Genomic DNA, 26,734 nt, shown 5'->3' with positions numbered 1-26,734 from the left:
AGATGCGCAATCTGGGCTCTACTCCCTATACTCAAGCACAATCAACACTAAAGATTCGATAAATATATCCCTGCAACCAATTAACAACCCTTACGTAGATAAGTAATTTAGTGGAAATTAAGACTCTTAGATTTGATGGGGATTACAAGAGGAGTTTAGTTTGTACAAGGAATGGTATGTAGGAGAGATATTGCATGGGAACAAAGTACAATACAACAGTACTAGTACAGGGAGTGCAATTGTGCATTTAGAGATAATGGGCAACATTGCATCACACTTCTACAGTGAATCTGGGAACAAGTAGGCATTAAATTAAACAAGTGACATGCACCCCAATCCAGATGCAAAGACATAACTAATCACACAAACAACAATAAAGAAACAAACAAGTCACCCCCCAAGAAAATCACCCTTCCTAGTACTACAACTACTGACATGACACAACATAGTCACCACCCATCACCCATCATCATCATCAAGAAATCATCAATGTACCCTAGCTCCGATCCCTTCTGCTAATCTGCTCCATTCTGTGCACCCTGCGCCTTCACCTTCCTCGGCCGGCCACGTGGCCGCCCGGTCTTGGACGGCGAGGGAGCCGCCGCCGTCGTCTTCGCCTTCTTGGGAGTGGGTGGCGCATTGGGGTCCTTTCTTGGACGGCCACGAGGCCTGGGAGGAGCATAAATTGTCCCCGGAGCCACCGGGGCTTTGGGCTTCGGCGGCCTGCCACGGCCGCGCTTCGGCGGCGCGTCCGGGCCAGGCTTGAGGTAATTGTTCTTCAAGAAAATGAGATCTCCTCTCTGCTTCATTCTTTCCAGGTGGAAAGTCAGCAGCTTTGTGTGCGCATCCGACAAGCTCCCATACTTGGATTCAATGTACTTGGAAATCGCAGACTTGTTTGCTCCTTCCTTCTGCTTCAACGCATCTATCGCTTCAAGGATCATCTGAAAACCAAGAAAATCACAACAAAACAAAACCCATCACTTTATCTCAAAAATCGCTAAAACATCCGCAGATCTGCAAAAAAGCAAAGGAATCATTGCTGATGATCCTCATGGCAGCCATTAAAGCTAAAAAGAAAAAGAAGCTAAAACTCCATTACAGAAAAAGCCCCCCCCCCCCCCCCCCCCCCCCTCTCCTTCCAACACCTTTTTCTCTTCTGGGGATTACTCAAAAATCCCACCTTCCTCAAGCCAAGATTCAAAACACCAGTTATCAGCAAGATTTTTTATTTTTTATTTTTTAAAAAAGAGTGTATATGGAAACATCTCCATCTCCAGCTTCTCCAGCTAGCCTGCAATCTTGCTTGAAGGAGACCCATGAAGATCAGAGGATGAGAAGAAAGTGGGGAGCTTTGAAGGGGAACAGAAGGATGGATATGAGGCCAGGTTGGCGGAGAAGATGCAAATGAGGCTGAGAAATGGAAGACAGAAAGAAAAGAAAAGGTTAGGTTAGATGAGTAATAAATTTAGGTTGTGTGGGTTTACCTCGGGGTATTCAGGGAGTGATGGAGGCCTGTTGACCCGTTCAGTCGCCATTGGAAGTTCTTGGCAGGGAAAGGAAGAGAGAGAGTGTGTGTGTTTGTGTTTTGTGGAGTCCCCACAAAGCGAGCAAGCGTCAGCTTCAAGAGCACAGTAGTAATGTGTCAAGAAACCAGAAAGAGAGTGAGAGAGGAGGAGAGAGAGATGATCTAAAAAAAATGCATTTTTGGTCTGGAACAAAATGGACGGCGGAGAATTGCGGGCAGGGCGGTGATCAGACAGGGAAAGATCTTTGCAAATGGTTGAATCCTCAATTTCAAGATCCCACACTCGAATTTGCAAATGATTCGATAGATCATTTGAAATTATGTAAATCACCGTGATTTAATGGCTCAGCAGATCAGGTCAAATGTTAATGAGCACAAAAGTTCTGTTCATTTTAGACATAATCTCTACATTACAGTCTTTAGGTTTGAACATTGGTCTCTCTTTCCAAATACGACTTATTAAACCATTGAGCTAAACCCGTGCGAGCCAGATCAGACGGTGAAATATCTCTCATGTTGGAGTCGCGATGATTGGTGACGTGTCCTGTCATTCTTTTGTTTGGAGTTAATTATTGAAATGGTCCATTGACTATAGCAAAATTATCAATTTGATCATTAACTATTTTTTTTACCTAATTAAGTCTCGAGTTCTACTATACAAACTTCCAAATTCTACTTCCTTGTTTCTACTCCCTGAGATGGCAAACAAGGATTGGTTAATTTTCATCATGTGAGTCCACAGAAAAATGTCTACATCAAGAACTTGTGAGAGTGAGTAAAAGTTGGGAGTATAAAATGAGAGAACACTAAGTATTTTCCTTAAGTCTCTCAATTTTTAAAATCTTAATCAATTTGGTCCTCCGTTTGTTTAGCCGTCAGAAGTCCATTTACTTGGGACCAAATTGATAATTTCGCTATAGTCAAGGGACCATTTCAGTAATTAACTCTTCGATTTAATAAGAAAGGAAATAGTGCATGTGATGACCAAAATGGTCCCTAGATTATAACAAAATCATCAATTTGGTCCTAAAAAATGAATGTTTGACGGCTAAACAAACGGATGACCAAATTAATTAAGATTTTTAAAGTTGAGGGACTTAATTAGGCAAAAAAATAGTGATTGATCAAATTGGTAATTTCACTATAGTTAATGGACCGTTTCAGTAATTAACTCTTTTGTTTGGTAATTAGTGATACTAATGACCACTATTTGAGTATGTACACTTAATAAATATCACATTATAATCTTATAATCGGTAAAATATCATAAAGAAATAAACCAACTTAAGCTACTTATAATTAACCAATTCAAACTAAAGAAGTCAATAAACTACTTTTTTTTTTTTTGAAAGCTCAAGAAACTACTTTCGTTGAGAGTTAAACTTATAACAATTGTGGGTACTACATCATGGGAGCAGTGATTACATGTACTACCAAATAATATTTTTTAAAAGGAGAAATTGACAAAAATAGAAACATTTCAATTGGATTGTAAAAATTGGAAATATTTTAAAACTTAAATAATTTTAGTCTATATATTGGGTTGGAAAATGAGTTTAGGCTAAAAAAAAAAGAAAAATTGAATCTTAGATATAGAAAGACGGTGTGATTTGAGCGTAATGAATTTATTAGCCTCAAATAATTTCACTGTTTTATTTACACTTTTGTTTTCATTTTTTGTTCTTTTAGAAAAATGCATTCCCAAACTAGCTTAGCTCTAAAGTGCTAACGTGCCAACTCTAAAGTCCACCACAAGAATAAAGTGAATTTTATGATATTTACAAGTGTAACTTAAAAGTAAAGTTTAAAAATTATAATTTTAAAATTATACAATGCAAATAATAAATATGCAAGCTATTATATTTACAAGTGTAACTTAAAATAAACTTCGTGAATTATAAAAGTGCAAAACAGAAACTGTAAATATGCAAAATATAACCTATAATCAAAAGTGCAACACAAAATATTCTAAAAGTATATAATACAATTTGTTAGTTTTTCAATATGTATAGAGCATGTGTACATTTGCTTAAAATATTGTGTATACGACTTTTGAAGTTTGTGTTAAAAAAAAATATAAGATAATAAGTTAAAATATTTTAAGTCATGTAGTGACTTCTCTTATATGGGAGGTCATGAGATCAACCTCAGTGGAGGCATTGTTGATAGAGTCAGTAGTAAGAAGATAATAAACGCAAGTGCCGTTGGTTTATATTGCACCAAAGAGGAAGTCAGTAGTAAGAAGATAATAAACGCAAGTGCCGTCGGTTTATATTGCACCAAAGGAGGAAGTCAGTAGTAAGAAGATAATAAACGCAAGTGCCGTCAGTAGCAAGAGGAAGTCAAAGAAGATAATAAACACAAGTGCCGTCAGTAGTAAGAAGATAATAAACGCAAGTGCTGTCAGTAGTAAGAGGAAGTCAGTAGTAAGAAGATAATAAGCGCAAGTGCCGTCAGTAGTAAGAAGAAGTCAGTAGTAAGAAGATAATAAACGCAAGTGTCGTCAGTAGTAAGAAGATAATAAACGCAAGTGCCGTCAATAGTAAGAAGATAATAAACGCAAGTGGTCCCAAATGAGTTACTATTTGTACCTTTACAGGTAACTTAGTTAGTTTTCGGGTGAAAGATTATATTGCACCAAAGGATGCATGATTGAATCTGAGTCAGTAGTAAGAAGATAATAAACACAACTACCGTCAGTAGTAAGAAGATAATAAACGCAAGTGCCACTTGCGTTTCACGTTGACCAACCATAAACAAAAACATTTTCAAAAATTTCAAGAAATTCATTCGGGACTTGCGTTTCTGACAAGAAACCCATAAACGTATGTTCCAAATGAGTTACTATTTGTGCATTTGTACCTTTACAGATAACTTACTTAGTTTTCGGGTGAAAGATTATATTGCACCAAAGGATGCATGATCGAATCTTGAGTCGCAATATGAGAAATTTTCCTCTCATTTGGGATGACTTGTTGTGAGCATTAAATATTTAAATACATAAGGAAAACTTATTGGGATCGTTGAATCATCCTGATTATAACATGTTGCTTCATCAATTTAGCTAGTATTTTTCAGCCAGGTAGATAGCCACGTCAACAAGGCAAGTTTAACTTTGGGCACTTTTATACATTGATTAGGCGCTATTTTTAAACCTCAGATGCATACGGAATATATTTCCAATGAAATTATAGGGTTTTAGTGACCTTGTCCAAAATCTCTGTTCATTCTTCGTTTACAATCCATGGATGACGCTGCAATGGCGACGAGCACTTCATCTTCCTCCTTCAATTTCGCGATTCTGGAGTCTCTCACCGGAGATTCTGTCCAAGCAATTGCGAAGAGCTGGAGTGGCTTTTGCTCCGTTACGGAAGCTCTACTCCGAGGCAGTGCCGATTTATCCCTCAACTCCGAGCTCATTTCCAATGTTCACTGCCTCTGCAACCACGGCCTCAACTCTCTGGTTATAGATCACTTCCTTCATTCAGTTCAGGTTAACGCTGTCTTTGTTTTTTAATTTTACAATTTTTGAGTCTTTTTATTATATGATTTATAGATATAGTTTTGCATAATGATGAGAGAAAAAAGTGGAAAAATATGAGTTTCTCATAATATTGGTGAATTTTAACAGAATATTTATGCAATGCAGAATGCTCCTTTTTGGTGCTGTTAATTGCAAAGTACTAGTAATGAATTATAAGTGTTGTATTCATTTGTTATGATGTTGTAGAAAACCTTTGAAGAAAATGGTGCATCGAGGTTTTGGAGGCATTTTGATCCTTACAGAAATGTTGCTGCACTTGAAATGACAAATGATCCGGTAAGCATGCACATGTGGTCTTGGTGCAATGAAATTTTATGTTTTTTCAATACATAAAATTAAAAATGTTCATTTAAATTTTCATATGGTTCAAGCAGATCCTTGAGGATCAGATTCAGCAACTATTATGTAAAGCTTTGGAAGAGATATCATCTGAAAAGCAATACCATGAGAAGTGCCTACTGTTATTGATTCATGCTTTACAATCGTACAAAGAGATTACGCCAGAAGGGTGTCTCACCATGGATCGCCAACGAGACTATCTTTTCTCAAAATATCAGCTAATGGTTTCTTCGGTTCTTATGGCCAGTCTTCCTAGGCATTTTCCTGGTATGCGCCTCAATTAATGCCAGTAAGCTATGGCTCTTGAATTTGTCTGTCTCCTTCCATTTTATATTTTTAGGAAGGAGAGGGGGAGGGTTGGTAATGCTTCATAGTTAATATACTTGTGTGAATATGAAGTTTGTGAACTTTATTTGCTATTACACTTTTATTTACATGTAGAGTTACTGCACTGGTACTTCAAGGGAAGGTTGGAGGAATTGAACACCATCGCAGCAGGCGGTTGTGAAGATGAAAATGAATTAGGATCTGACGTTGACATGGATCCAGATGAGAAATGCAAACTTCCAAACAGAAACAGTGATATGGATATTGATATGAGTCACCAGCAAACAAGGTTTTCAGGGAACAATAAACTAGTGAAGAGCATTGGAATGGTTGTTCGTGATCTGAGAAGTCTTGGATTTACATCTATGGCTGAAGATGCCTATGCTTCTGCTATATTTTTACTTCTACAGGTATGAAATTTTAGATAATTGTCTTTCTGTGTTCTTTTTCTATAACCAGCAGATTGGTCTTATTCACAGAAGTTGACCAGAATATTGTTGAAATTTCTAGACTATAGATTGTCTTTTCCCATATTTTGAGTTGCCATATTTCCATAACTTTGTTAGGCTCAGATAATCTTGTTTTCTTGTCTTTAATACAGGCCAAGGTTCATGATTTGGCTGGTGATGATTACAGAAGCTCTGTTTTGGAATCTATCAAACTCTGGATACAGGTTATTTCCACATGCAGTCACTATTCTTTTGCTTTTCATATGCATTTACTCAGAAGTTGGCATGACAATCGTTTTTTTCTTATCAATATGAAAAATATGCAATGCACATATGTCATGCCTACTTCAGCGATGCAGGCTCTAATTTTGCTCAGGGCAAATGCCAGGTAGGTTGCTAATTATTAGCAAGACAGATTAGTGGGTTCATGTTGATATCCTCCGGTGTTATGCCCCTCTAAGTTGATTGTAACATAGCTGTTATGTGATTAGAATATTAGATAACTTCTTCAGTCTCTCATATTCATTCTGAATTTGAATTCGTAAAACTGAACTTTGGTTTTTCTTAATTTTCCATTAGTTTGGTGAATAGTAAAGTGAGTTATGGAGTATGTTGGATTGTTGGAATAGATGCTTCTTACACTTGAGCTAAATCTGTGCAGGCAGTGCCCCTCCAGTTTTTGCATGCACTTCTTGCATATCTTGGTGACTCCAATAGCATTGAAAGTCCATCTTCTGGTCTTAAATCACCTCTTGCATCTCATCGTTCTTCATGTTATTTTGGAACTGGAATTCCGTCTGAGGGACTTGTTAGATGGAAACTCCGGTTGGAATATTATGCTTATGAGACCTTGCAAGATCTAAGGATAGCCAAACTTTTTGAAATCATTGTGGATTACCCAGACAGGTGAAATCATCCGTTTCTTTTTCTTTTCTATTTCCTTTTGATACCTACATAGATGAACTCATATTGGCCAATTTGGTGTGTTGCATGCTGATTGATGCTGTGATCAGTAAGGCTTTACAATTGTATCTTTCTTTTTAACTTGGTTACGGATTTGCATTTTATGCATTCTATCATTTCACTGATTATCAGTACCAATTCAATCTGAGCTCTTATTAAATTGCTCATTAAATGAGCATCCTCAAGTATTTCATTTCATATTAGCTGATATAAATTTTACTTATGTAATATCTCAGAGGTTTGAACTAAACTATTTCACAGTTCTCCTGCTATTGAAGACTTAAAACAATGTCTTGAATATACTGGGCAACACTCAAAGTTGGTCGATTCCTTTATCTCATCATTGAAATATCGATTACTAACAGCTGGTGCCTCAACCAATGACATATTGCATCAATATGTCTCAACAATCAAGGCACTTAGAACTATAGATCCAGCAGGTGTGTTCCTTGAAGCTGTTGGTGAGCCAATACGGGAATATCTGAGGGGTAGAAAAGACACAATCAAGTGCATTGTGACGATGCTCACTGATGGGACTGGTGGTAATCCCAATGGAGCAGGAAGCTCAGGGGATAGCCTTCTAGAAGAATTAAACCGAGATGAAGAAAATCAAGATAATACCAATGTTGATGATGATTTTAATGCTGACGACAAACAAGCATGGTTGAATGCACAAAGGTATGCCTATTGTTGTTTGGTCAATATGAGAATAAGTCTATTCATGCAAAGAAAATGATTTTTTGCTGCTTGAGCTCGACCACTGACATATTTTGCTTATGATATAAACACTTTAAGCTGGGAGCCTGACCCTCTAGAGGCTGACCCATTGAAGGGAAGCAGGCATCGAAGAAAAGTTGACATACTTGGCATGATTGTCAACATAATAGGTTCAAAGGATCAGTTGGTTAATGAATATCGCGTAATGCTTGCAGAAAAGCTGTTAAACAAATCTGATTATGACATTGACTCAGAAATACGTACTTTGGAACTTCTCAAGGTAATTCGTGACCATACTAGTTTTTTATTTATTTATTTATTTATTTATTTATTTATTTATTTATTTATTTATTTATTTATTTTTATTTTTTTATAATTTTATTGGGGGTTGGGTGGGGGGGGTGGGGATGTGGGGTGGTGGTGGTGTGTGGTTTGCACACCATACAGACATACATATTCATTTTAAAAAATTTCTTTGTTATTTGTAGATTCATTTTGGAGAAAGCAGCATGCAGAAATGTGAAATTATGCTCAATGATCTGATTGATTCAAAAAGAACAAATACAAACATAAAAGCAACGCTCAAGAATCAACCTCAGCCAGGTAATGCTTAATTATTACTGTATATTTTATGCTTTCTCATACCAGAATTTTGTTGTCCCAGTATTTATCGATTGCTACTCTCATACAGTTTCTGAGCATGAGATACCTCTGGACAAACTTAATGCTACAATTTTATCTTCAAATTTCTGGCCACCTATCCAGGTATGCACCATTTGTCTTGGGACCACCTTCATCTCATTTTGAATATCCAATGTTACTAAAGACAGCTTAGACTATTTCCTAATTCTATGGTGTATTTCTGGTGGTACACGTATTCATGTTTCTTTATGTGTTCAATGTCACTATAAAAACATATCTTAGCATCTCAGTTGGTCTTTTCAGGAATGTGGTTCTTCATCTATCTCTTAGTTTTGTTAATACCATCAATAGTTTTCCTTTGCTTCCTTTTGTGGGCTTTGTTTTCTCTTACTTTTCATTTTATTGGTAATGTTTATTTGATTTGTTTTTGTGTTTTTTTTGGGTAGGATGAGCCACTTAGCTTACCAGGGCCTGTAGACCAGCTCTTGAGTGATTATTCAAAAAGATATACTGAAATTAAGACCCCAAGAAAGCTGCATTGGAAGAAAAATCTTGGTACAGTGAAGGTTGGTTGCTAAATCTTTTGTGGTTCATGTTTCTCTTCAAAGTAGTTATCTACTTCTTGATTTTCCAACCAATATGTATGGAAGGTTGTTGATATACAAGTATTGTTCCATTATTCTCTGCTATACCTGAATACTTGGTAATTTCTTTATTGCTATTCCATTTTAGCTGGAGTTGGAATTCGAAGATAGAGCAATGCAGTTCACATGCACCCCGCTTCATGCTTCCATTATTATGCAATTTCAAGATCAAAAGAGGTAATGTGGAAAACATCTTTGTTTTTCCTTTGCTTCTGTTTTGATAGATTCTTGGCAAAGTGCTGTGGCTGAACTTGTATGTCTTGATGGGGTGTCAGGTGGACATCTAAAAATCTTGCAGCTGCTCTGGGAACACCTGTGGATGTTCTAAATAGGAGAATAAACTTTTGGATAAGCAAGGTCAGTCCAAAAATACTTTTCCAGAATTTCAGAGAATAGAGTAGACTGGCAGAAGGATTTTCTCATTTTGGTTGGCCATTTAGGGGGTTCTTGCAGAATCAGTGGGACCAGATTCTAGTGATCACCTGTTTACTCTGGTGGAGGCATTGACTGATACTGGTAAAACTGGTATTAGTAGCGGAAACTGTGATGAACTTTTGGCAGGCGAAGAAGACAGAGAGAGATCAGTAGCCTCTGTTGAGGACCAGTTGCGGAAAGAAATGACTGTCTATGAGGTACGGGCAAAATACTTTTGCTTTTGGAATATTCACAGCGCAATCTTCTAGCTAAGCGAAATACATGTTCTTTCTAGAAACCATTAGAATCTTCTTTTGTTGGCAAGTCTTAATTCATTATATGCTGTCTCTGACGGCACATTTACTGAGATTACCTATGATTTTACCGCATCTCATTGGAATCTGTAGCACAATGTACCTTCCCTATAGAAATCGGATACTTATTTCGAAAACCATCTAAACATAGAGCAATACACCAAAAAATAGTTAATGAATCCATAATGCAACGCGCTTTTTTATGTTTGGATAGCTAACATAAGAAAAGTGGTTAATTATATATATGCTTTAGCTTAAGCCATGCATGAGTTCCTTTATGTTTGCACAAAGATTGTGAGTCTGATTTTGTCTTTTGGCAATGCTAGCATCTTTCTTAGCTACGATGGCAAGTAATTTTAGGTTGATTCTTATCAAAACATTAATAATAACTTATCTCTTAGAACACTCAAAATTTTATCATTTCCAATTTCATATAACATTGTCCAAAAAAATTATCAGCCATTGCTGAGCATCTCCATTGAGTTTCTATGACATACATTAGTGTGGATAACTAAACATGTGTACATTATGATTGCAGAAATTTATCATGGGAATGCTTACCAATTTCGGAAGCATGGCATTGGACCGCATTCATAATACCCTAAAGGTATACCAGTTGTATTCCAGTGTGAAGGATTGCAGTATATGAACAGATAACCTAAACATGATGTTTTCACTGCAGATGTTTTGCATTGCTGATCCAGCATACGATAAGTCACTCCAACAGCTTCAGAGCTTCTTATCTGGTCTCGTGGCCGAGGAGAAGTTAGAACTTAGGGATGGAATGTATTTCCTGAGGAAGTGATGGAATTGTTCATTTGACATTCACTAGATTTTTAACAAAAAGTGATGATGATTTGGCAATGTTTTGTTAATGTCAAATCTATAGCCATCTTTCGCAAAAGTATATGGAAAGCTCAATCAGTGTCAAATTAGCATCAGAAGGGTCTAAGAGCAGGTTGATGAGTCCAGGATATAATCCAACGAAGTCTGTCGGAAAACTTTAGTTATTTAAAAAAATGGTTGTTAATATGATTCAAGTGTATTTTCTTTTTAATGAAAATACTTGGTGTACTCTTATTTTAAACTTTCAACTTGTACTCTTTCTTACATGTTTTTGATGTAGACATTTTTCTGTGGACTCACATGATGAAAATAACTAATCTTAATTTACCACCTGAGAAAGTATAAATGAGGGAGTAGAATTTTGGGAGTCTATATAGTAGAATTTTACTTTTTATATAAGTGTAAAGAAGGAAAAGCGCAAATATAGCCGTTACAAGAAACAGATAGAATATAAATTTGCCGGTGCATACACAAAATTTAAACAAAACACAGAGCACAGACCAGCAGAAAATGAAAGAAGCAGAACGTGAAGCAATGGAGATGGAGGAGTCGGAGGAGAGAATGCAGCAACTGAGATCCAAAGCCACAGAGCTTCTACTGACAGAAGAATGGGAAGAGTGCAGCCATGTCTACTCCCAATTCATTTCCCTCTGCAATTCCCACATCTCCAACCTCCATCAAAACCCTAGCTCAGATCACCTCGCCAAGCTCCAAAGATCCCTCTGCTTAGCTCTCTCCAACCGAGCCGAATCCCATTTCCGCCTCCGCCAATTCCCCCAGGCCTTGCGAGACTGCGACGAGGCGTTGAACATCGACACCACCCATCTCAAGTCCCTCCTCTGCAAAGGTAAGATCCTTCTCGCCCTCAACAGGTACACCGCCGCCTTAGATTGCTTTAGAGCAGCTAATCTCGATGTTCATGATGCTGAAAACGGTGAAATCCTCAATGACTATATACTAAAGTGTAAAAACCTTGAGGCTTTGTCCAGAACCGGCGGTTTTGATCTCTCAAATTGGGCCTTGAATCGCTTCTGCGAAAAGGTTCCTGATCTTGCAGAGTATGTAGGGGCAGTGGAAATCCGGAAATCTGAGATTAGTGGGCGTGGCTTATTTGCCACTAGGAATGTTGAGAGTGGGACTTTGTTGCTGGTCACTAGGGCTGTTGCTATTGAAAGGGGCATAATGCCCCAATCTGGCAATCATGAAGATGCCCAGTTAGTTATTTGGAAGAACTTTGTTGATAAGGTAATTGAATTGACCTCAAGATGTAATCGAACCTGGGAGTTGATTAGTAAGCTATCAGTAGGTGAAAACGAGGATTCTTATGATGTTCCTCAGCTAGATCTGTTTAGGCCTGAGGCGGACGATAGTCGCTTTTCAGGGAAGAGCCTTGATATGAAAAGAATACTAGGGATATTAGATGTGAATTCATTAGTTGAAGAAGCAGTTTCTGCTAAGGTTTTGGGCAAAAACAGCCATTACCACGGGATCGGGTTGTGGTTGTTGCCTTCTTTCATCAACCACTCCTGCGATCCCAATGTGAGGCGCTTGCACATTGGCGATTACATCCTAGTTCATGCTTCCAGGGACATAAAGGCAGGCGAGGAGCTCACGTTTGCCTATTTTGACGTGCTTTTACCCTTCAGCAGCCGCAAAGGGTGGGCAAAAAACTGGGGATTTTCGTGCAAATGCAGGAGGTGTGAAGTGGAGTGTGGTTTACATTCCAACCAAGCATTGCAAGAAATCGAAGTGTTTCTCAAGAAGGGACTAGATATGGGAGAAGTGGTTTACAGATTGGAGGAAGGCATGAGGAGATGGATGGTGAAGGGAAAAGCGAAAGGGTATTTGAGGGCATCATTCTGGGGAGCCTATTCTGAAGTTTTCGAATCAGACAAGTTGAGGAGGAAATGGGGAAGCAAGATTCCAACAATGGATACTGTGGTGGATAGTGTGGTGAATGGTGTAGGCAGTGATGAGAGGATTGTAAAGGTAGTAATGCGAGGATTGAAGAGAAGCAGCGGCCATGGTGGTGGCGGTGGAGGGGTTTTGGAGATGGAAAAAGCAATGAAGTTAGGGAGAGGGTTATATGGAAAGATAATGAAGAAACAAGCATTGAAGAGTCTTCTTCAGTTTGATGGCCTTTCATGAGCAGAGCTAAAACCATAGCCTATTATTTGACCCCAATTTGTTGTAACCATTGTTTCCTAATATTCCGTAGCTTTACAGGCAATTCTTTTGCTTGTTTTAGGATGTTTTTCTCTGACAATTCTTACATACATTTCTTGTCTTTCCACTGAAACATTTTGATCATGTTAATAAATATTACATCAAAGAAGCTCTTGCCCACAAAAGGCGAAATCCCTCACCCCAAGGACTTCACACCCTGGTCCGACAAGATGGTGAAAAATTATTCCTCCATAGTGCCTCTAACGGCTATATTGATCATAATAATCCTTCCAACGGCTAGTTTGATGATAATTTAATTATTCTATCGACTATTTTTTACCAAGTCAATCGTCGTGGATTGGACCACTAAATTTGTGATTCGGGTCATTGTCAATTAAGCCTATCAGACCTACTAAACCGTTGGGCCTATACCATAAACCGTAAATGTAGTTTTGTAAAACAGTATATTCATACAAGATAGCCATGGCCAGACATACACAAATTCTAGTGCACATTACAACTGGGAGTCTCTTTCTCCAGCAAAGTTGAATGTCCTTGCAGAACTGAAACAATGAAATGTGAGCTTCTGCCATCAATACTAGTATTTGATTGATAAATTTAGCTTGAAAAGTGATATGATATACCGGCTTAGTTTGCAGATTCGACTGACTTGAGATCGCGAAGATGCTGCAAAATTTCTTGGAGGAGATCTAGTCCCTTGTCCCCTTTCTTCAATGAGCTTATGGAGTGCTTCAGAAATTCCTTGTCGGCTTCGAGAGCTTGTAGCTTCTCGTACACGTGCCCGAATTCCTCCATTATGGCAAGTCTGCTGTTGATCATCACAGAAGGACTGTGTTCTTCAAGCTCTTCTTCGATGGATTCTGCTTCTTCGTCGAGAAGGGGCAGCAGATTCTTTGCTGTGGAGCTTAATGATTCTCTCTCTGATGATCCAATTGAATTCCCATTTTGTTCTAGGAAGCTATGGACATAGCTCTCATAATCTTCTGGGAAATGCTCAAGTGTACCATTTTCGTCTGCCAGTGCTAAAAGCCTGTCTTCCAGTTCCTTGAGTTCTTGTAAGATGGATGTCCTCTCTTCCTCAAACTCTATCACCGATTTGTCAAGAACGCTGATATGCTCAAGGGAATCTGTGTCTGATTCCCTCGCGATCAAGTCTACGTTGGAAATACTAATGTTGTCATGTTTCCCTTCATAGGTGGGACTGCTGGGAGGAGAAGCAGGAGATTGCTTACTTCTCCTTCTCGTCTTTTCTCTGGATTCATAATATGAAACCTTCTTCTGGGAAGTCTCCAGCTCCTTCTCGAGTTCTTGCTTCTCTTTCTCTCGCTTCATCATCAGATCGTTTAGGATCTGCAACGCTTCCTGGTCGTACTCCGATTGCTCTTCCATCATTCTCTGGTACTGCAATGCCTCCATCTGCATTGCAGCCTTCTCTTCCTGCAGCTTCGAGATCATAGCCATTGTCTGGCTCGCAGCTATGGCAGCAGCGTTTCGTTCTTCCTCGAGCTCTGCATACGATGCATTCAACGCGGATTTCAGCTGCTCAATGGTGAGATTCTCGTCCCCGCCTTCTTCCAACACGCTTACTATGTTGTCTGAAGATTCAGCTCCAACGTTTAGGATTCTGAAACAGTTCTGCTGCTGTTCATGCTCTGCTCACAATTAAAAGGTTGTCTGTGTTGAGCATATAACCATTAATGTGCAATCCAACTATCAGCTTAGGCTTTTAGTTAAGATGGAGCACACGCTTCAATTTGGTATCAGAGCCAGACCAAAGGTCTTCAAGACTAGATAAATTCTCATAAAATTACAGTGGTCAAGATTAATTTTACCTGGGAAATTGTCATCTGCATCAGCCTTGTCTCTGCCAAGAAAACTCGGCTTCTGGTAGCGTGGGAAATTCGATACTGAAATCGAACAATCCTGCTCCACTATTGGCCCGAAACTGAAACTCTCTGTATCAGAATCAGGGAAGGCAAGATTATCACCATTTTTGGCTCTGTTGCCATTCTTTTGATCTGCAGAGAGTTCGAATTCTTCATATCTGTCATCATTCACAACTCTGGTTTTCCAGATTTGATGAAGAATATCCCAAGAAGGCTTGAACTGCAGGCAAGGAAGATCAAGCTTCTTGCTCAAGCTCTCATCACAGCAAGAACACCTGCAACTATTATTCTCTGCTGCACTCTCACTCACCCAAGTAAAGAAGCCTATACTTGCAGAGATTCCAGTGGTCTTCTCTGCAGCATTCTCGGGCAGTCTAGAAGGCGAGCAATCGCTGCATAACCTCCCCGATTCAGCAAGCCTCCGATGATTCGAGCAGTACCCGAGTTCGGAAACCTCTCGAGCATGCTCCTCACAGAAAAGATCTCGACAGAAATGTGCATTCTTCCTATCGGGCTGCAGCACCCGATTGATCCTCGAACACCAACTGCAGGGCGGTTTTAGGCCAAAATAGGCGGCGAATCTCTCGGTGAAGTAGGACAAGGTGGAGCTGAGGAGGAGGAGAAGTATGAGAATCCACTCAAGAACTGCAGACACTAAAACTGCAGTGATACTATGGGCACTTCTCTGCAACATTGCTGCAAATTTGTTGGCAGCCATTGATGCCTGCTGGGAAGATCACACAGGTTTTGTAGTTTGTACTCTCTTCTTAAACACTACTAAGTAAAAGGGCATAATATCATTTCGGGGAGCCTTTCTAGCCGTTGGAGCTAAACCGAAAGTGAACAAGCAGCTAAATAACGCCTTTTACTTCGACAAACTTTACTTTAGAGATCGGAAAAAAAAAAAACCCCATAATGCATAAATAATAACTTATGCTCGATCTAATCTCGACTGTTATTATTGTACTCGCTCATGGCCCGATTTTCGGGCCAAAACAAGCCCTTGGGAGGGCCACCATAGCCAAAATAATGAGCTGGTGGCTCATGTTCAAAAAGGTACAACTTTGGGACCATTGAACTGGCAAGGAAAAAAGAGCTATTTTATATTTCATATATTCATACTACTCATAAAACTGGTTAACTTTATCACAAATTATGGATTACATTTTTATCTTCTGTTATGTTATTAAATGAATAGAATGAATACATGTTAACATCATATCCGGGATACCTAATCTCTTGTTTTGTGGAGGCACTCATTGCCTTTTCTTTATCTTCTCAAAAAGGTGAAGAATGGAAGAAGGGATGGGGACATGGCTGTCAAAAAGTGACACCATAATGGAAAGCTAAAGCATGGTTGGTATAAACAATGGGGAAAAAGTGGATCCATGTAAAAGGGACTATGTCATGCCATGCCTTGCCATGATTGCACAAAAGTCTTTCAGCAATTTATTAACGAGTAATCACAACGTTCCAAGTTTGACTCGTAAAAAATTCTTTTTTTTGAGTGACCACTATTTGAAGGCATACACTAAGTAAAACTCGCTTTGTGACCCTAACCTGCAAAGGATCACAAGAAGGTAAACTAGTCTAAGTTGTCCATAGCTGACCAACTTAAACCAAGAAGACTGATACGCGCTCCCACTGGGAGTCGAACTTGGAACCCTATGGTTACCAAGCTAACAATCTGATCCCTGGTGGAATTGTCTATTAGCCTTTTTGGTTTTAGCCGATCAGCTATGAGTAACCTAAACTGATTTACCTCCTTGTGATCCTCTAGTGACTAAAGTCACAACTCACAAAACTGGCTTTACTCAGAACACATTTTCGGATAGCAACTACCGACTTTCTCATAAATCAAAGAGAAGTCCTTGAGCAATGGCTTTAGCCATATCTTTTATTCTAAGATCTTTGTAAAGCTAAGATATTTTCCTGTGAAGATATGCAGATAGAAAACCAGTTTTTATACAACAGTTCTTCACTCTGCGCCGAAAGCAGAAAAATATACAAAAGGATTTAGGATTTAGTACTAATCACAATGACCCATTACAGAAGAATCTGAGAACTTTGCATACCCAAATGCAGGTTTAATGGCTATTGACAGATATCTACTTTACCCAAGAACAGATGATTTTTCAATGATTTTATTCATTAAAACCCTACAAGAGTGTCACAACTCACACTTACATGATTTGTAACTTTAGTACTGCAATGATTAACGAGTAATCGAGTCTAATCCATAGATCATATCCAGTACCTCGTCTAAATATCTACGTGGTTGCGTTGTTGAGCACATCTCCTATCGTGTTTGTATATCCTCTTAGCTATCTACATCGTCATCTTCCGGTGATTTTCCGTTCACCATGAACCTCCAGCTGTCCCCCTCCTCTATTTCCCACTGCCTCTTCAATTCGTTGATGGTTTTCGATGCAGCAGCAGCGATTGCAGGGTTGTTATCTTGTGCAAGTCTCTGCAACACAATAAAAGGGCTTCTAGTGTTTACGTTATAGGAGATTAGAGATCACCAATATTCTTTAAATTAGAGTGTGAAGTGAAAATTGAAACATGTGCTCCATCTCAACTAAAAGCCTAAGCTGATAGTTGGATTGCACATTAATGGCTATATGCTCAACACGCCCCCTCACGTGTGTGGTGGGTTCCAAACAACACGTGGACCGTAGTCGCTTATGGGTGGCGGTGAGATTCAAACCCATGACCTTTGGCTCTGATACCAAATTGAAAGCCTAAGCTGATACTTGGATTGCACATTAATGGCTATATGCTCAACAGAGAAGATCGGGCCAACCAAGTTCGCATCAGACGGGGACTGGAATCTATGACTACATACCTGCAAAGCTCCCATGCCCGCGTTTCCCAGAGTCCACATGGATGGTGCAGCCGATAGTGCATTAGCTAATGCTTTCCTATCGAGAAGAGGTTAAAATGTCAAGAACCAAACTTCTACAATGCTAGGCATTAAAGCTCGTGTTTTTAATGTCTCGAGCCATTAAGAATGCGAGAATCTAAAGCCAATGTATTACGATAGAGTTGTTGGCAAACCTTGTATTGACATCTGGAGAACTCGAACACTCGGCCAACAGAGACACGCTACTTTTACCATCCATTGCATCGAGATCTATTAACGTTGCAACTAACAACTCTAGCTGCTTGTAATAGAAAACGGAAACGTAAATGAAAGAAGCAATGCATATCCCGATTATATAAAAAGGGTGCAAAACATCGTTATTCCACTGATGTTGATACCTCTTCAGGATCAGTGTAGTCAATCCCATCCGCTTCAGAAAGTGCAGCTGCTATATCCCAATACGCTTCCTGTAATAATTCATCAAATACGATAGAATTTAGTCCAAGAACCTCCAATACAACCATCAGATGTCGAGAAGTTAACCTGAATAGCACTAATACGCTCAGCAGACACTTCCCCGGGAAGAAAGTTAAGCGTTTTCCCATTCTTCTCTAGTGTTATGCACTCCGTCATTTTGTTGGGATTCAGAGAACTTCTTTTCCTACGTAGACGATAAACAGCCAGGGTGAATGTGCCGAAATTTATTCAGTTAATCCTTAATAATTAAAGCGAGGATGCACCATCTCTAAGGAACTTACAAATGGCACATCTTGCTCACCATCATATCGTGGATGTTTTTGATAAACTGCAAAGCCATAAAAGAAATATGCGAATTGTTGAATTTGGAAGATGGAATGAACTGGCAGGTGGAGAATAACAACCACCCGCCAGTTAGGCGGAAGCAAAGATAAAGAATCAAGGAATGGATAACGTATATAAGACTGAAAGATATAGAAAATGTATGATTCTATATTATCTGTCTGTTTCTAACAAAGAAACATAGTACATATATAATTATATATATACAAACACATAACTGTAAGTACCTATCCATAAACTGACACATTCATAAACAGACACAACCCTAACACGAATCATGAAAATGCTTGGGATTGATGTCATAATTATCACGAACGAAATTTTTTTTAAGTAGCAACAACAAGAAAATAGAAAGGCCGATACAGCAACTTTATGTAATAATATTACCTCTAAAGCCATAAAGGCATCTTCCATTGCACGTTGTTTGGCAGCAAAATCAGCACGTCGCAAATCAGCCTGAGTATCAGAGAAGATAAATGCTTTTTTATTCTTTCGATATTATTGCATTGCAATTCTATACAGGCTTCGTTACATCAAAGAATTGAGGAATAAGCTATCGTTAATACGGAATATGAAGTTCATAAAAATGATAGGAACGAGCACCTCTAAAGCACCATCGCTCCAATGCTTGTCAGCAGCAATTTTCAATCTTGATTGAGCTTTGTTCTTGAGAATCTGACAAGAAAGATAGCTATTATTAGGGAATTATCATACTCTCTTTTTATTTTTTTATTTTTATTTTTTAAAGATCTCGATATAGACGGATGGAAAAATATCTTACAGTGGCAACATGATGAAGCCTTTCCGCTTTTCTCTTGACATCATGGTCAATCTTCTCCGTGTTTTCTCTAGCTCGGGCTACCAATAAAAATGTTGATAAGACTGATCCTTAGTAACTAGTTAATAAGCGAAAGATCATATTTTTACAATTATTGGCTCGAGAATTCGAAGACAGATATTCCTACCATCAAGTTTAAGAAATTCTGAACCGAGAATAGCAACATCTTGGCGTGCACGAGCATCCAACCTCATTATTCCACTGTTAAATGAACAAAAAGGAAGTACCTGAATAGTTTCTCGTTTATAGTCTTTTTTTTTTTAAATGCTACTGACTCTATTACAATGTAGTATCTGTTCATAAACTACTTTCTCAACCTAATAAGGCATGTAGATGAATGTTAGGATAATGCAGGCAATATGTGGCACAAGATTTACCGAGAGAGCAACACAATGTCGTTCTTAGCCCTTTCGTTTACAAATTTTGCATCGTTGTAAACAAATTTACAAGCTTCGGCTATTCCCGGGCTTGCAGTAACAGATTTTCCAAGTGAGGCTGGATCCTTATCTTCTCCTTGCCTACTGATACAATAAAACGCAATCTATGTCAAATTCCTTCTATATATATGTGGAAGAAAATTGATTGAGAATTCACCGTTGAACAACTCATACCTAGATGTGTCTGAACTATCACGATACTCTCTAACACGTTCTTCTGTTTCAGCATGGCGCGTTTCTGCAGAATGACACCAAAGAGAAGATCCTCGGGTAGCAACGTAGCCACTTGGCGTCCTATAAGCTCGCCAGAATCCCTTATTAGACAACTTGAGTCTTAACATTGAGAGATAGCCATTGCTTTGTTTGCTATGCTCAATCACTTGAGTTTTGGCATATATTTTCGGATGCTGAGGTGACTTTGGAGAAGAATAGATAATCCCATGAGGTTTGGCCATATTATCTATATTGTCTGCAAGACTCGGTTTAGACCTCGCTAGCACAAGATTCACGTTGAAGGGTCGAGCCCAGAAGCAAAGATTCTCAAGCCTAAATCCAGTGAAAGACTGAAAGTAAGATTTTGAGTTTTGAATGAAAATAGAAAGCAGAACGTTATTGTACTAAAAGAATGCTTAAAATAGAATGGACGACTATTCTATGATATTCTTATTAGTAAGGCATTTACCAACTCAAAACAGGACAACAATCTAGAAAATGAGCCTATCGATTAGATTCTTAAGTTCTTCAAAAATAGCATTGTTCTTCACATCACTGGCACTTTCATAACAACCAACAGAGAACGCATCTTTTTGCCAGGCTAATTATTAAGGACACCAAAAACTCATTTATACTTGTATTATCAAGAAACAAAGTTCCAGTCTTTATTAAGGCATACCCTATTGTTTCACCCTCTCCATTTAGGGTCACTCAAATTCAGTCCAATTTTAACACCAATAGACCAAATATGACACCTCTTTTGGGTTACTGATTGGCCTTCTTAGTTTGAGCTCGCCAGCTATGGACAACCTAGACTTATTTACCTTTTTGTGATCCTTTTAACCTAGCAGTGAAATCTATATTTTCCCCTAAACATAACTAAACTGAAAAGGAAACATAGTTACTAGCATCTGTTACATGACCAGATAGTTTCAAGAAAATCTTGAAACTAAGCCTTGTTTTCCCAGATAAGAAGAAAGACTCAGCAAAGAAAAAGATCAAATCTTTAGCTGCAACAGACTAACATTTATGAGCAAAACTCAGACTAACATGTATACTGTTTAGAGTGGCAATGAAGTCCTAACTCCTAATGCTGAGTTATGAACAAAACTCACAGTGAAACCGCGAAAGATTGAAGCAAACAGAAAGGCCAGAATCAAGAAGAGAGAGTAGTTGAGGAGCTCACTTACCTCTGACCCAGAGAGAGATGGAGACGAGGGTGCTGAGGTAGATGGAGTAAAATGGGTCCAGGAAAAAATTTGAGACAATCGCAATTGCAACCACAAGCTTAGCTTGTGGCCCCTCGTTTGCCAACGCTAACGACAATAAATGAATATACCTAAATCTTCCCAACTAATTTTATATAAAAAAACATTCTACAGCGACGTCTAAAAACTGAGACAACAACATAATTCTAGTCGAATTGATCAGATTATTAGATTAACGATCACAAAGTTTTAAATTTGACAAAAAAAAAAAACAATTTATTGGCCTTATTGTTCGAACCGAACCGAAGGATGATATCAATTATAGTTCAGAATCGGAACCCAAAATATTTAGGTTCAGATTTCTTAAAATTGGAAATTGAAACACCTTAAACTGGCGGTTTGAAATCGGAAACAAACCACAGTCGTGTTTACCTCTTAAGCTAGGTTGATTTACCTCTTGCGATTCTTTACCGACTAAATTTACAATACATGGTTACATCTTTGTAATCATTTTTCAATTACGACTATCTGACTAAGATTATAACACAAAATTTATTCAATACATATTGTCCTTAGATAATAATTACGTGTCTATAAGAAAAACTGAGACACCAATATAATGTAAAAACTTCTGCCAACTTTGAAGAGGATTTGTGGATAAGGATATACCATTGGTCTCTCTTTTTTTTTTTTTTTTTTTTTTTTTTTTTTTTTTTTTTTTTTTTTCGTTTCCATTTTTGTAAGGAAAATCCCAAATAATGTTGGAGCATTTATCCGCATAGAACAAAGTGGATAAGGGTCCTTCATTTTTCAAGCTCCCTTTCTCGTCAGTGGCCATTTAGTTTTTATATATGATTATAAAAAAAAAATGACAGATATTCATTTTTATCTTCAATTTCTTCATTCTTATCCTTTCAAAATTCTCTTTGAGTTTGTTTTCTATTTTTATGTTTTAAAACTTTCCATTATTAAAACAGAAAAAATAAATAAAAATTAAGCATCTTCTTCCATTAATTCCTGGGATGTTATCAACAACTTTCTCGCTTTTTAAGGGCTGTTTCAATTCGATCTTAACTGAAACCGCTTAATGCGGCAACCCTCAGACCTATACATACCTCTCCCTCCCTCATCTTCTTCCCCACACTCAAAATAAACAACAGATCTCGACTGTTGATAGATTATTCTCAAAAAAAAAAAAAAAAAAAAAAAAAAAATCTCAGCTCAACAATGGCGAAAGTTGCAGGAGGACTACTAGTGAAGCTTGTCCTTGTGGTTTCCGTGGTTGTAGGGTTAGCAGGCTATGCGGCGGCGGAAGGGGAGGGGTTGCCGCCGGCCTCAGGCGGGAAAGTAGAGGTCCCGGACGTGCAGAAAAACGGGGAGGTTCAACAGATGGGGAGGTACTGCGTAACGGAGTACAACAAGCGCATGTATGCGACGAAGAGTCCTCGGAGCGGTGCGAAGAGGCTGAGCAGGCTGAGCTTCTCGCAGGTGACCAAGGCGGAGAAGCAGGTGGTGGCCGGAGAGAAGTACTACCTCACCATCAACGCCGTCGATTCCGACGGCGGCCAGATGAAGACCTTCGAAGCCGAGCTGCTGCTCAAGCCTGTTCAAACTACTGCTAAGGAGATGCTCGCCTTTTCACCCGCCGCCGCCGCCGCCACACAAAATTGATCGATTTTCATACTTTTCATTTTTTTTTTCCTGGTCAGTCCGCCGCCGCGCCGCCGTGGCGTGCAGTGGCTGGCCGGTATTATTTTGTCATGCGTGCATGCGTTTAGTGGTAGTTATGTAGGTAGTGTAGTCCCCGGCGGTTAGTTTCCTTCAATGCCAGATCGATCAGAGATGATTGAAGATGGCCGGATATATAATAATTAATATAATGCTTCAACATGTTGTAATGGCTGGCATTGTTTTTTGTTAATACAAGATATATATACATAATTGTGGTCTCTATTAGTACCATTCTATTAAAAATAGGTGTGCTGTTAATAATTTATTCCGATAGACATAGGGAGATATATATTTATAAAAGTAAGAAATAATTTATTCCAATAGATATAGGAAGAGATATATTTATAAAGGTAAGAAACATATCTCAACAGAGAAAACACTATTTTGATATAGGAATCAGTATCTAATGAATTGAATGGTCTGAGTATAAATGTGAAAGAACAAAATGCTAAGAAGGAATGAGACATCACAACGAGATCTTCAAGTGTGAAAGAACAAAAAAAAAAGGAATAATGTGACATCACAACAAGATCTTCATCTCATCTCAAAATAGAAGGGATATGGCGAAATTGAAACTTACTAAGTGAGAACTTTCAAATTCAAAGAAACCTTGAAATTTAAAAAAAAAAAAAAAAAAAAGGAGAATTCTGAGCCAAATCCTGTTTAACAAATGGAGTTAGTGAAAGATAAAGATAGAAGTCTAGAAAATCTCTATAACTAAGTTATTTGAGTCCAAAACTCAGTTGGACTTTAAGTTATTGTATTTTATGACAAAAATAAAAATAAAATTTTTGTCCAAATTAAATATTAAATATAATGCATAAAAGTTCAACAATTCAAAATTAAATTTAAAAATGACATTTTTCATGCATATTTAAATTTTAAATTATTCACCCAAATTTCGATGTCAATTATATTCTTTCTAAAATTTTATTTTTGATACTACTAATTTCTGGATGTCGGTTGTATGTACTAGATGTATATGTGTATATGAATGTATGAACAAGAAGGAAGAACACATGCAAGAAATAGCTCAATCATCTTTTTATTAGTGTTATACTCTTGTATGTGAGAAAATTTGAGAGAGAGTGAGCTCATCCAGAATGAATAAATCTGATCCCCCAAGTTAGAGGGCTTTAAGCCCTTTTATAGGTCTAAGGTGGCGGGTTTGACCCGGCTCAGGGTTGACCCGTCACCCTTGACTTTGACCTGTAGACCGGGTCCAGAACCGTCCGATCCTGATTTGATTAGACGTGTAGGTGGTCGGTACCGAGGGATATATCCTATCAATTTTCAATTACAATTAAGATGAATCTAGGAATTCTAAAAAAAAAAATTATCAAGTATAAAAACAATAGATTACAAATAAAATATTTTTTTAAAAAAATGGGCTCCAAATATGGGGGGCCACTGCACATGGTCAGGGCCGGCGTTAGTCTCTATCCAACGGGGCGTTTGGTTAATTAGAAGGAGGAAATTAGGTAGGAAATGAATTGTAATTTCATGGGAAAAAAAAGAATAAAGTGAGAATTCAAATTCTATTGTTTGGTATACATGAACAGAATTGTTGAAAATTAAAAGGAAAAAAAATGAATAAAATTAAAACTAAAATACCTTTGTATAATAATACAAAAACCTAATTTATTATGAAATTTTCTCATACCAAACACGTACCCCATAAGTGGGCTAATTTGGCCTACTTATATTCATATCATATGATCAACATGATTATGAACATCTTTAACTTGAACCTCTGACTTTTCGTTTAGAAGAGTATCATCACACCACAAGTTACATATTTGGCACAAAAAATATTTATTAAGCTACTCGAATAATTAAATTAGTTAGAACAAAAGATTGAACATAGTTTTGACGTATGGATGAGATTAATTGGATGGTCTCTCACACAATGCCATCTGGTAATTTTAATTTAATTAGAGCCGTTAATTACTCGATGGAAGTGAATTTGCATGCATGCAGATTACTCGGATCTTATCAACGTAACAAATTTCTCCATCACTTTTTTAAGGTTAGTTTCAATTCATAAACCCGCCGCCGCTTAACGTGGAATCCCTCACAAAAGTTACAACCAATCCACTATATATACCTCTCAAAACCCGTCATCACCTTCATCAAATAACCAACAGATCTCTACTGTTGCTAATAAATAAATAAAAAAAATTTTTAAAAAAAGAATCTCTCGTACGTTAATTATCAACAACTTAATATAATGGCGAAAATTGGAGGATTCAACCTTATCCTGGTAGCCATGGCCGTCGCCATTATCTGCGGCGAACAGGTGGGCGCGCAGCTGGGAGGCGGCGCCGTAGGCGGGAGGATTCCGGTCGATAACGTGAAGACCGACGCGGAGGTTCAACAGCTGGGAAAGGACTGCATCACGGAGTACAACAACGGCCTGAAGAAGAAGAACAATCCGGCGATTTCGGCCAAGATGCTTACCTTCTTGGAGGTGATTAAGGCGGAGAAGCAGGTGGTGGCCGGAGTCAAATACTACCTCCGCCTCAAGGCCACCACCTCCGCCGGCGCCACCAAGACTTTTGACGCCGAGATGGTGGTCGGCCCTGGCGAATCTTCTAAGGAGCTCGTCACCCTTGCGCCTTCCACTCTGACGCGCCGCCGCTTGTATTAATTTATATATATATATATAATCCATGAAAGAGCTTCGCTTAGCTTCCTTCTGGGTTTAATTTGATTTTTCCTTTTTTTTTTTTTTCTGTTCGCCGCCGGTAGTGTAGTTCCCGGATTCGTACCACGTTTTCTGGGTTTGGATCCGATGTTGTTGGTTAGTTTCTTCAATGTCAGAGATGAATGCTTTAACATATTGTAATGCCATTATGTTTTTTTCTGGAAAGATGACAACTTTCCTTCTTAAATTATAGAAATTTAGATAGTATTTTTCATATGCTTTTTCTTAATTTGACGGTATAATCTAATGATGTTATTATCATGTACTCTAATATCATATTATTGGTTTTAATTTGTTGTTTACAATATTTAGGTCCTTATTTGGTGATCTGATCTCAAGAACGTGAGGGTACAACATATATATGAATATGAAATTCTTGAATGAAAATTAATATTTGATTTTTATTTTTTTGAATGATATAATAAGGAATATATTAAGAAGAAATATCATATCCCAACCCAAAAATTCAATAATAAAATAGGGGAGCAACCAAAGAAAAATGATTTTTTTTTTTTTTTTTGTAAAAATTGATTTTTGCAAATAAATTAATGAAATTTATAGATATTTTGAGAGTCAACATTGAATTTGTACAAATTAAAGCAAGGGTGTTAAAATATCATATGATCCCAAGTTTATTAATTTGTAGCCTCCAACTGTTGCTATAAATGAACGGGGCTGGATGTGTTAGTAAGAATCTAGGCTTGTGGTGAGGATATTTGGAGGTTGGGAAGAAGTTATAATAAGGAATTTCAACGTGGAATTGATGTTTGTAAGACAATTAAGATGATGATGGACTTTGTACTGAAAAGAAGTTGAAAGTGGACATGAGCAAAGCACATTGACCAAATTCGTGGGCGTGCCCTATCGAGCAGGTTATTTCATTTTTAAATTGGTTTATTCTACAGCAGCAAACGCTAGTTACACTATGACTTTCAATGAAGCCAATTTCACTATGACTTTCAATGAAGCCAATTTAGTTATTAGTAAAGCTGAAGTTATTCCATTTTTAAATTGGTTTATTCTGCAGCAGCAAATGCTAGTTACACTATGACTTCCAATGAAGCCAATTTAGTTATTAGTAAAGTTGAAGTGAATGAGGGGACTACCGTAGGGGT

General features: G+C 38.0%; 6 protein-coding genes across 9 annotated transcripts; 3 read left to right on the top strand and 3 right to left on the bottom strand.

Annotated features, from left to right (window-relative positions):
* Nucleotides 1-154: 154 nt before the first annotated feature.
* LOC109177708 (HMG-Y-related protein A-like) lies at nt 155-1,732 on the bottom strand. The gene is made up of 2 exons (XM_019327140.1): nt 1,488-1,732; nt 155-944 (listed from the first exon to the last, which is right to left on the bottom strand). Exons 1-2 carry the CDS (start codon nt 1,536-1,538, stop codon nt 516-518), a joined length of 480 nt encoding a protein of 159 aa, XP_019182685.1. The 5' UTR covers nt 1,539-1,732; the 3' UTR covers nt 155-515.
* Nucleotides 1,733-4,642: 2,910 nt separating this feature from the next.
* On the top strand, nt 4,643-10,968 carry LOC109177697 (anaphase-promoting complex subunit 2). Of its 2 annotated transcripts, XM_019327128.1 has the most exons (16): nt 4,648-5,021; nt 5,259-5,348; nt 5,447-5,678; nt 5,853-6,148; nt 6,340-6,411; nt 6,849-7,093; nt 7,412-7,828; nt 7,946-8,147; nt 8,356-8,470; nt 8,559-8,632; nt 8,956-9,075; nt 9,242-9,330; nt 9,429-9,510; nt 9,594-9,785; nt 10,420-10,488; nt 10,564-10,968. In XM_019327128.1, exons 1-16 carry the CDS (start codon nt 4,773-4,775, stop codon nt 10,684-10,686), a joined length of 2,667 nt encoding a protein of 888 aa, XP_019182673.1. In that variant the 5' UTR covers nt 4,648-4,772; the 3' UTR covers nt 10,687-10,968. The 2 variants fall into 2 exon arrangements, with proteins under 2 accessions (XP_019182674.1, XP_019182673.1); XM_019327129.1 differs by lacking the exons at nt 10,420-10,488; nt 10,564-10,968 and having other exon boundaries at nt 4,643-5,021; nt 9,607-9,776.
* A 163-nt stretch (nt 10,969-11,131) lies between these two features.
* On the top strand, nt 11,132-13,078 carry LOC109177701. Its single transcript, XM_019327132.1, has one exon. It carries the CDS (start codon nt 11,238-11,240, stop codon nt 12,873-12,875), a length of 1,638 nt encoding a protein of 545 aa, XP_019182677.1. The 5' UTR covers nt 11,132-11,237; the 3' UTR covers nt 12,876-13,078.
* A 173-nt stretch (nt 13,079-13,251) lies between these two features.
* On the bottom strand, nt 13,252-15,871 carry LOC109177700 (myosin-binding protein 2). 2 transcript variants are annotated; one of them, XR_002053617.1, is made up of 3 exons: nt 14,747-15,871; nt 13,458-14,566; nt 13,252-13,413 (listed from the first exon to the last, which is right to left on the bottom strand). XR_002053617.1 is itself a non-coding variant. In XM_019327131.1 (3 exons), the coding sequence occupies exons 1-2, from the start codon at nt 15,516-15,518 to the stop codon at nt 13,542-13,544; spliced, it is 1,797 nt and encodes a 598-aa protein (XP_019182676.1). In that variant the 5' UTR covers nt 15,519-15,871; the 3' UTR covers nt 13,300-13,456; nt 13,538-13,541. The 2 variants fall into 2 exon arrangements, 1 of the variants encoding a protein (XP_019182676.1); XM_019327131.1 differs by having other exon boundaries at nt 13,300-13,456; nt 13,538-14,566.
* Nucleotides 15,872-17,074: 1,203 nt separating this feature from the next.
* On the bottom strand, nt 17,075-21,160 carry LOC109177963. The gene is made up of 13 exons (XM_019327480.1): nt 21,089-21,160; nt 19,935-20,323; nt 19,701-19,844; nt 19,451-19,524; nt 19,267-19,358; nt 19,089-19,160; nt 18,873-18,941; nt 18,425-18,471; nt 18,210-18,327; nt 18,065-18,133; nt 17,861-17,964; nt 17,649-17,724; nt 17,075-17,270 (listed from the first exon to the last, which is right to left on the bottom strand). Exons 2-13 carry the CDS (start codon nt 20,213-20,215, stop codon nt 17,121-17,123), a joined length of 1,296 nt encoding a protein of 431 aa, XP_019183025.1. The 5' UTR covers nt 20,216-20,323; nt 21,089-21,160; the 3' UTR covers nt 17,075-17,120.
* Nucleotides 21,161-22,236: 1,076 nt separating this feature from the next.
* On the top strand, nt 22,237-25,842 carry LOC109177628 (cysteine proteinase inhibitor B-like). Of its 2 annotated transcripts, XM_019327043.1 has the most exons (2): nt 22,245-22,603; nt 25,326-25,842. In XM_019327043.1, the coding sequence occupies exons 1-2, from the start codon at nt 22,409-22,411 to the stop codon at nt 25,560-25,562; spliced, it is 432 nt and encodes a 143-aa protein (XP_019182588.1). In that variant the 5' UTR covers nt 22,245-22,408; the 3' UTR covers nt 25,563-25,842. The 2 variants fall into 2 exon arrangements, with proteins under 2 accessions (XP_019182589.1, XP_019182588.1); XM_019327044.1 differs by lacking the exon at nt 25,326-25,842 and having other exon boundaries at nt 22,237-23,134.
* The last annotated feature ends 892 nt before the right edge of the window (nt 25,843-26,734 follow it).

This window comes from Ipomoea nil, unplaced genomic scaffold (assembly GCF_001879475.1).
Source record: "Ipomoea nil cultivar Tokyo-kokei standard unplaced genomic scaffold, Asagao_1.1 scaffold0805, whole genome shotgun sequence".
In the NCBI taxonomy this organism is placed as follows: Eukaryota; Viridiplantae; Streptophyta; class Magnoliopsida; order Solanales; family Convolvulaceae; genus Ipomoea; species Ipomoea nil.
This window is presented reverse-complemented; position numbering and strand designations above follow the sequence as displayed.

Bases quoted from the DNA above. Each gene is read 5' to 3' on its own strand.
- LOC109177708 (XM_019327140.1), bottom strand. From the start codon at position 1,538: ATGGCGACTGAACGGGTCAACAGGCCTCCATCACTCCCTGAATACCCC. The intron at 945-1,487 runs GTAAACCCACAC...CTTGGTTTTCAG, and splicing joins CACTCCCTGAATACCCCGAG to ATGATCCTTGAAGCGATAGA.
- LOC109177697 (XM_019327128.1), top strand. From the start codon at position 4,773: ATGGATGACGCTGCAATGGCGACGAGCACTTCATCTTCCTCCTTCAAT. The intron at 6,412-6,848 runs GTTATTTCCACA...AAATCTGTGCAG, and splicing joins CTATCAAACTCTGGATACAG to GCAGTGCCCCTCCAGTTTTT. The intron at 9,331-9,428 runs GTAATGTGGAAA...ATGGGGTGTCAG, and splicing joins CAATTTCAAGATCAAAAGAG to GTGGACATCTAAAAATCTTG.
- LOC109177701 (XM_019327132.1), top strand. From the start codon at position 11,238: ATGAAAGAAGCAGAACGTGAAGCAATGGAGATGGAGGAGTCGGAGGAG.
- LOC109177700 (XM_019327131.1), bottom strand. From the start codon at position 15,518: ATGGCTGCCAACAAATTTGCAGCAATGTTGCAGAGAAGTGCCCATAGT. The intron at 14,567-14,746 runs GTAAAATTAATC...AATTGTGAGCAG, and splicing joins TGCAGATGACAATTTCCCAG to AGCATGAACAGCAGCAGAAC.
- LOC109177963 (XM_019327480.1), bottom strand. From the start codon at position 20,215: ATGGCCAAACCTCATGGGATTATCTATTCTTCTCCAAAGTCACCTCAG. The intron at 19,525-19,700 runs GTAAATCTTGTG...TTCATTTAACAG, and splicing joins GACATTGTGTTGCTCTCTCG to TGGAATAATGAGGTTGGATG. The intron at 17,271-17,648 runs GTATGTAGTCAT...ATTGTGTTGCAG, and splicing joins CGGGCATGGGAGCTTTGCAG to AGACTTGCACAAGATAACAA.
- LOC109177628 (XM_019327044.1), top strand. From the start codon at position 22,409: ATGGCGAAAGTTGCAGGAGGACTACTAGTGAAGCTTGTCCTTGTGGTT.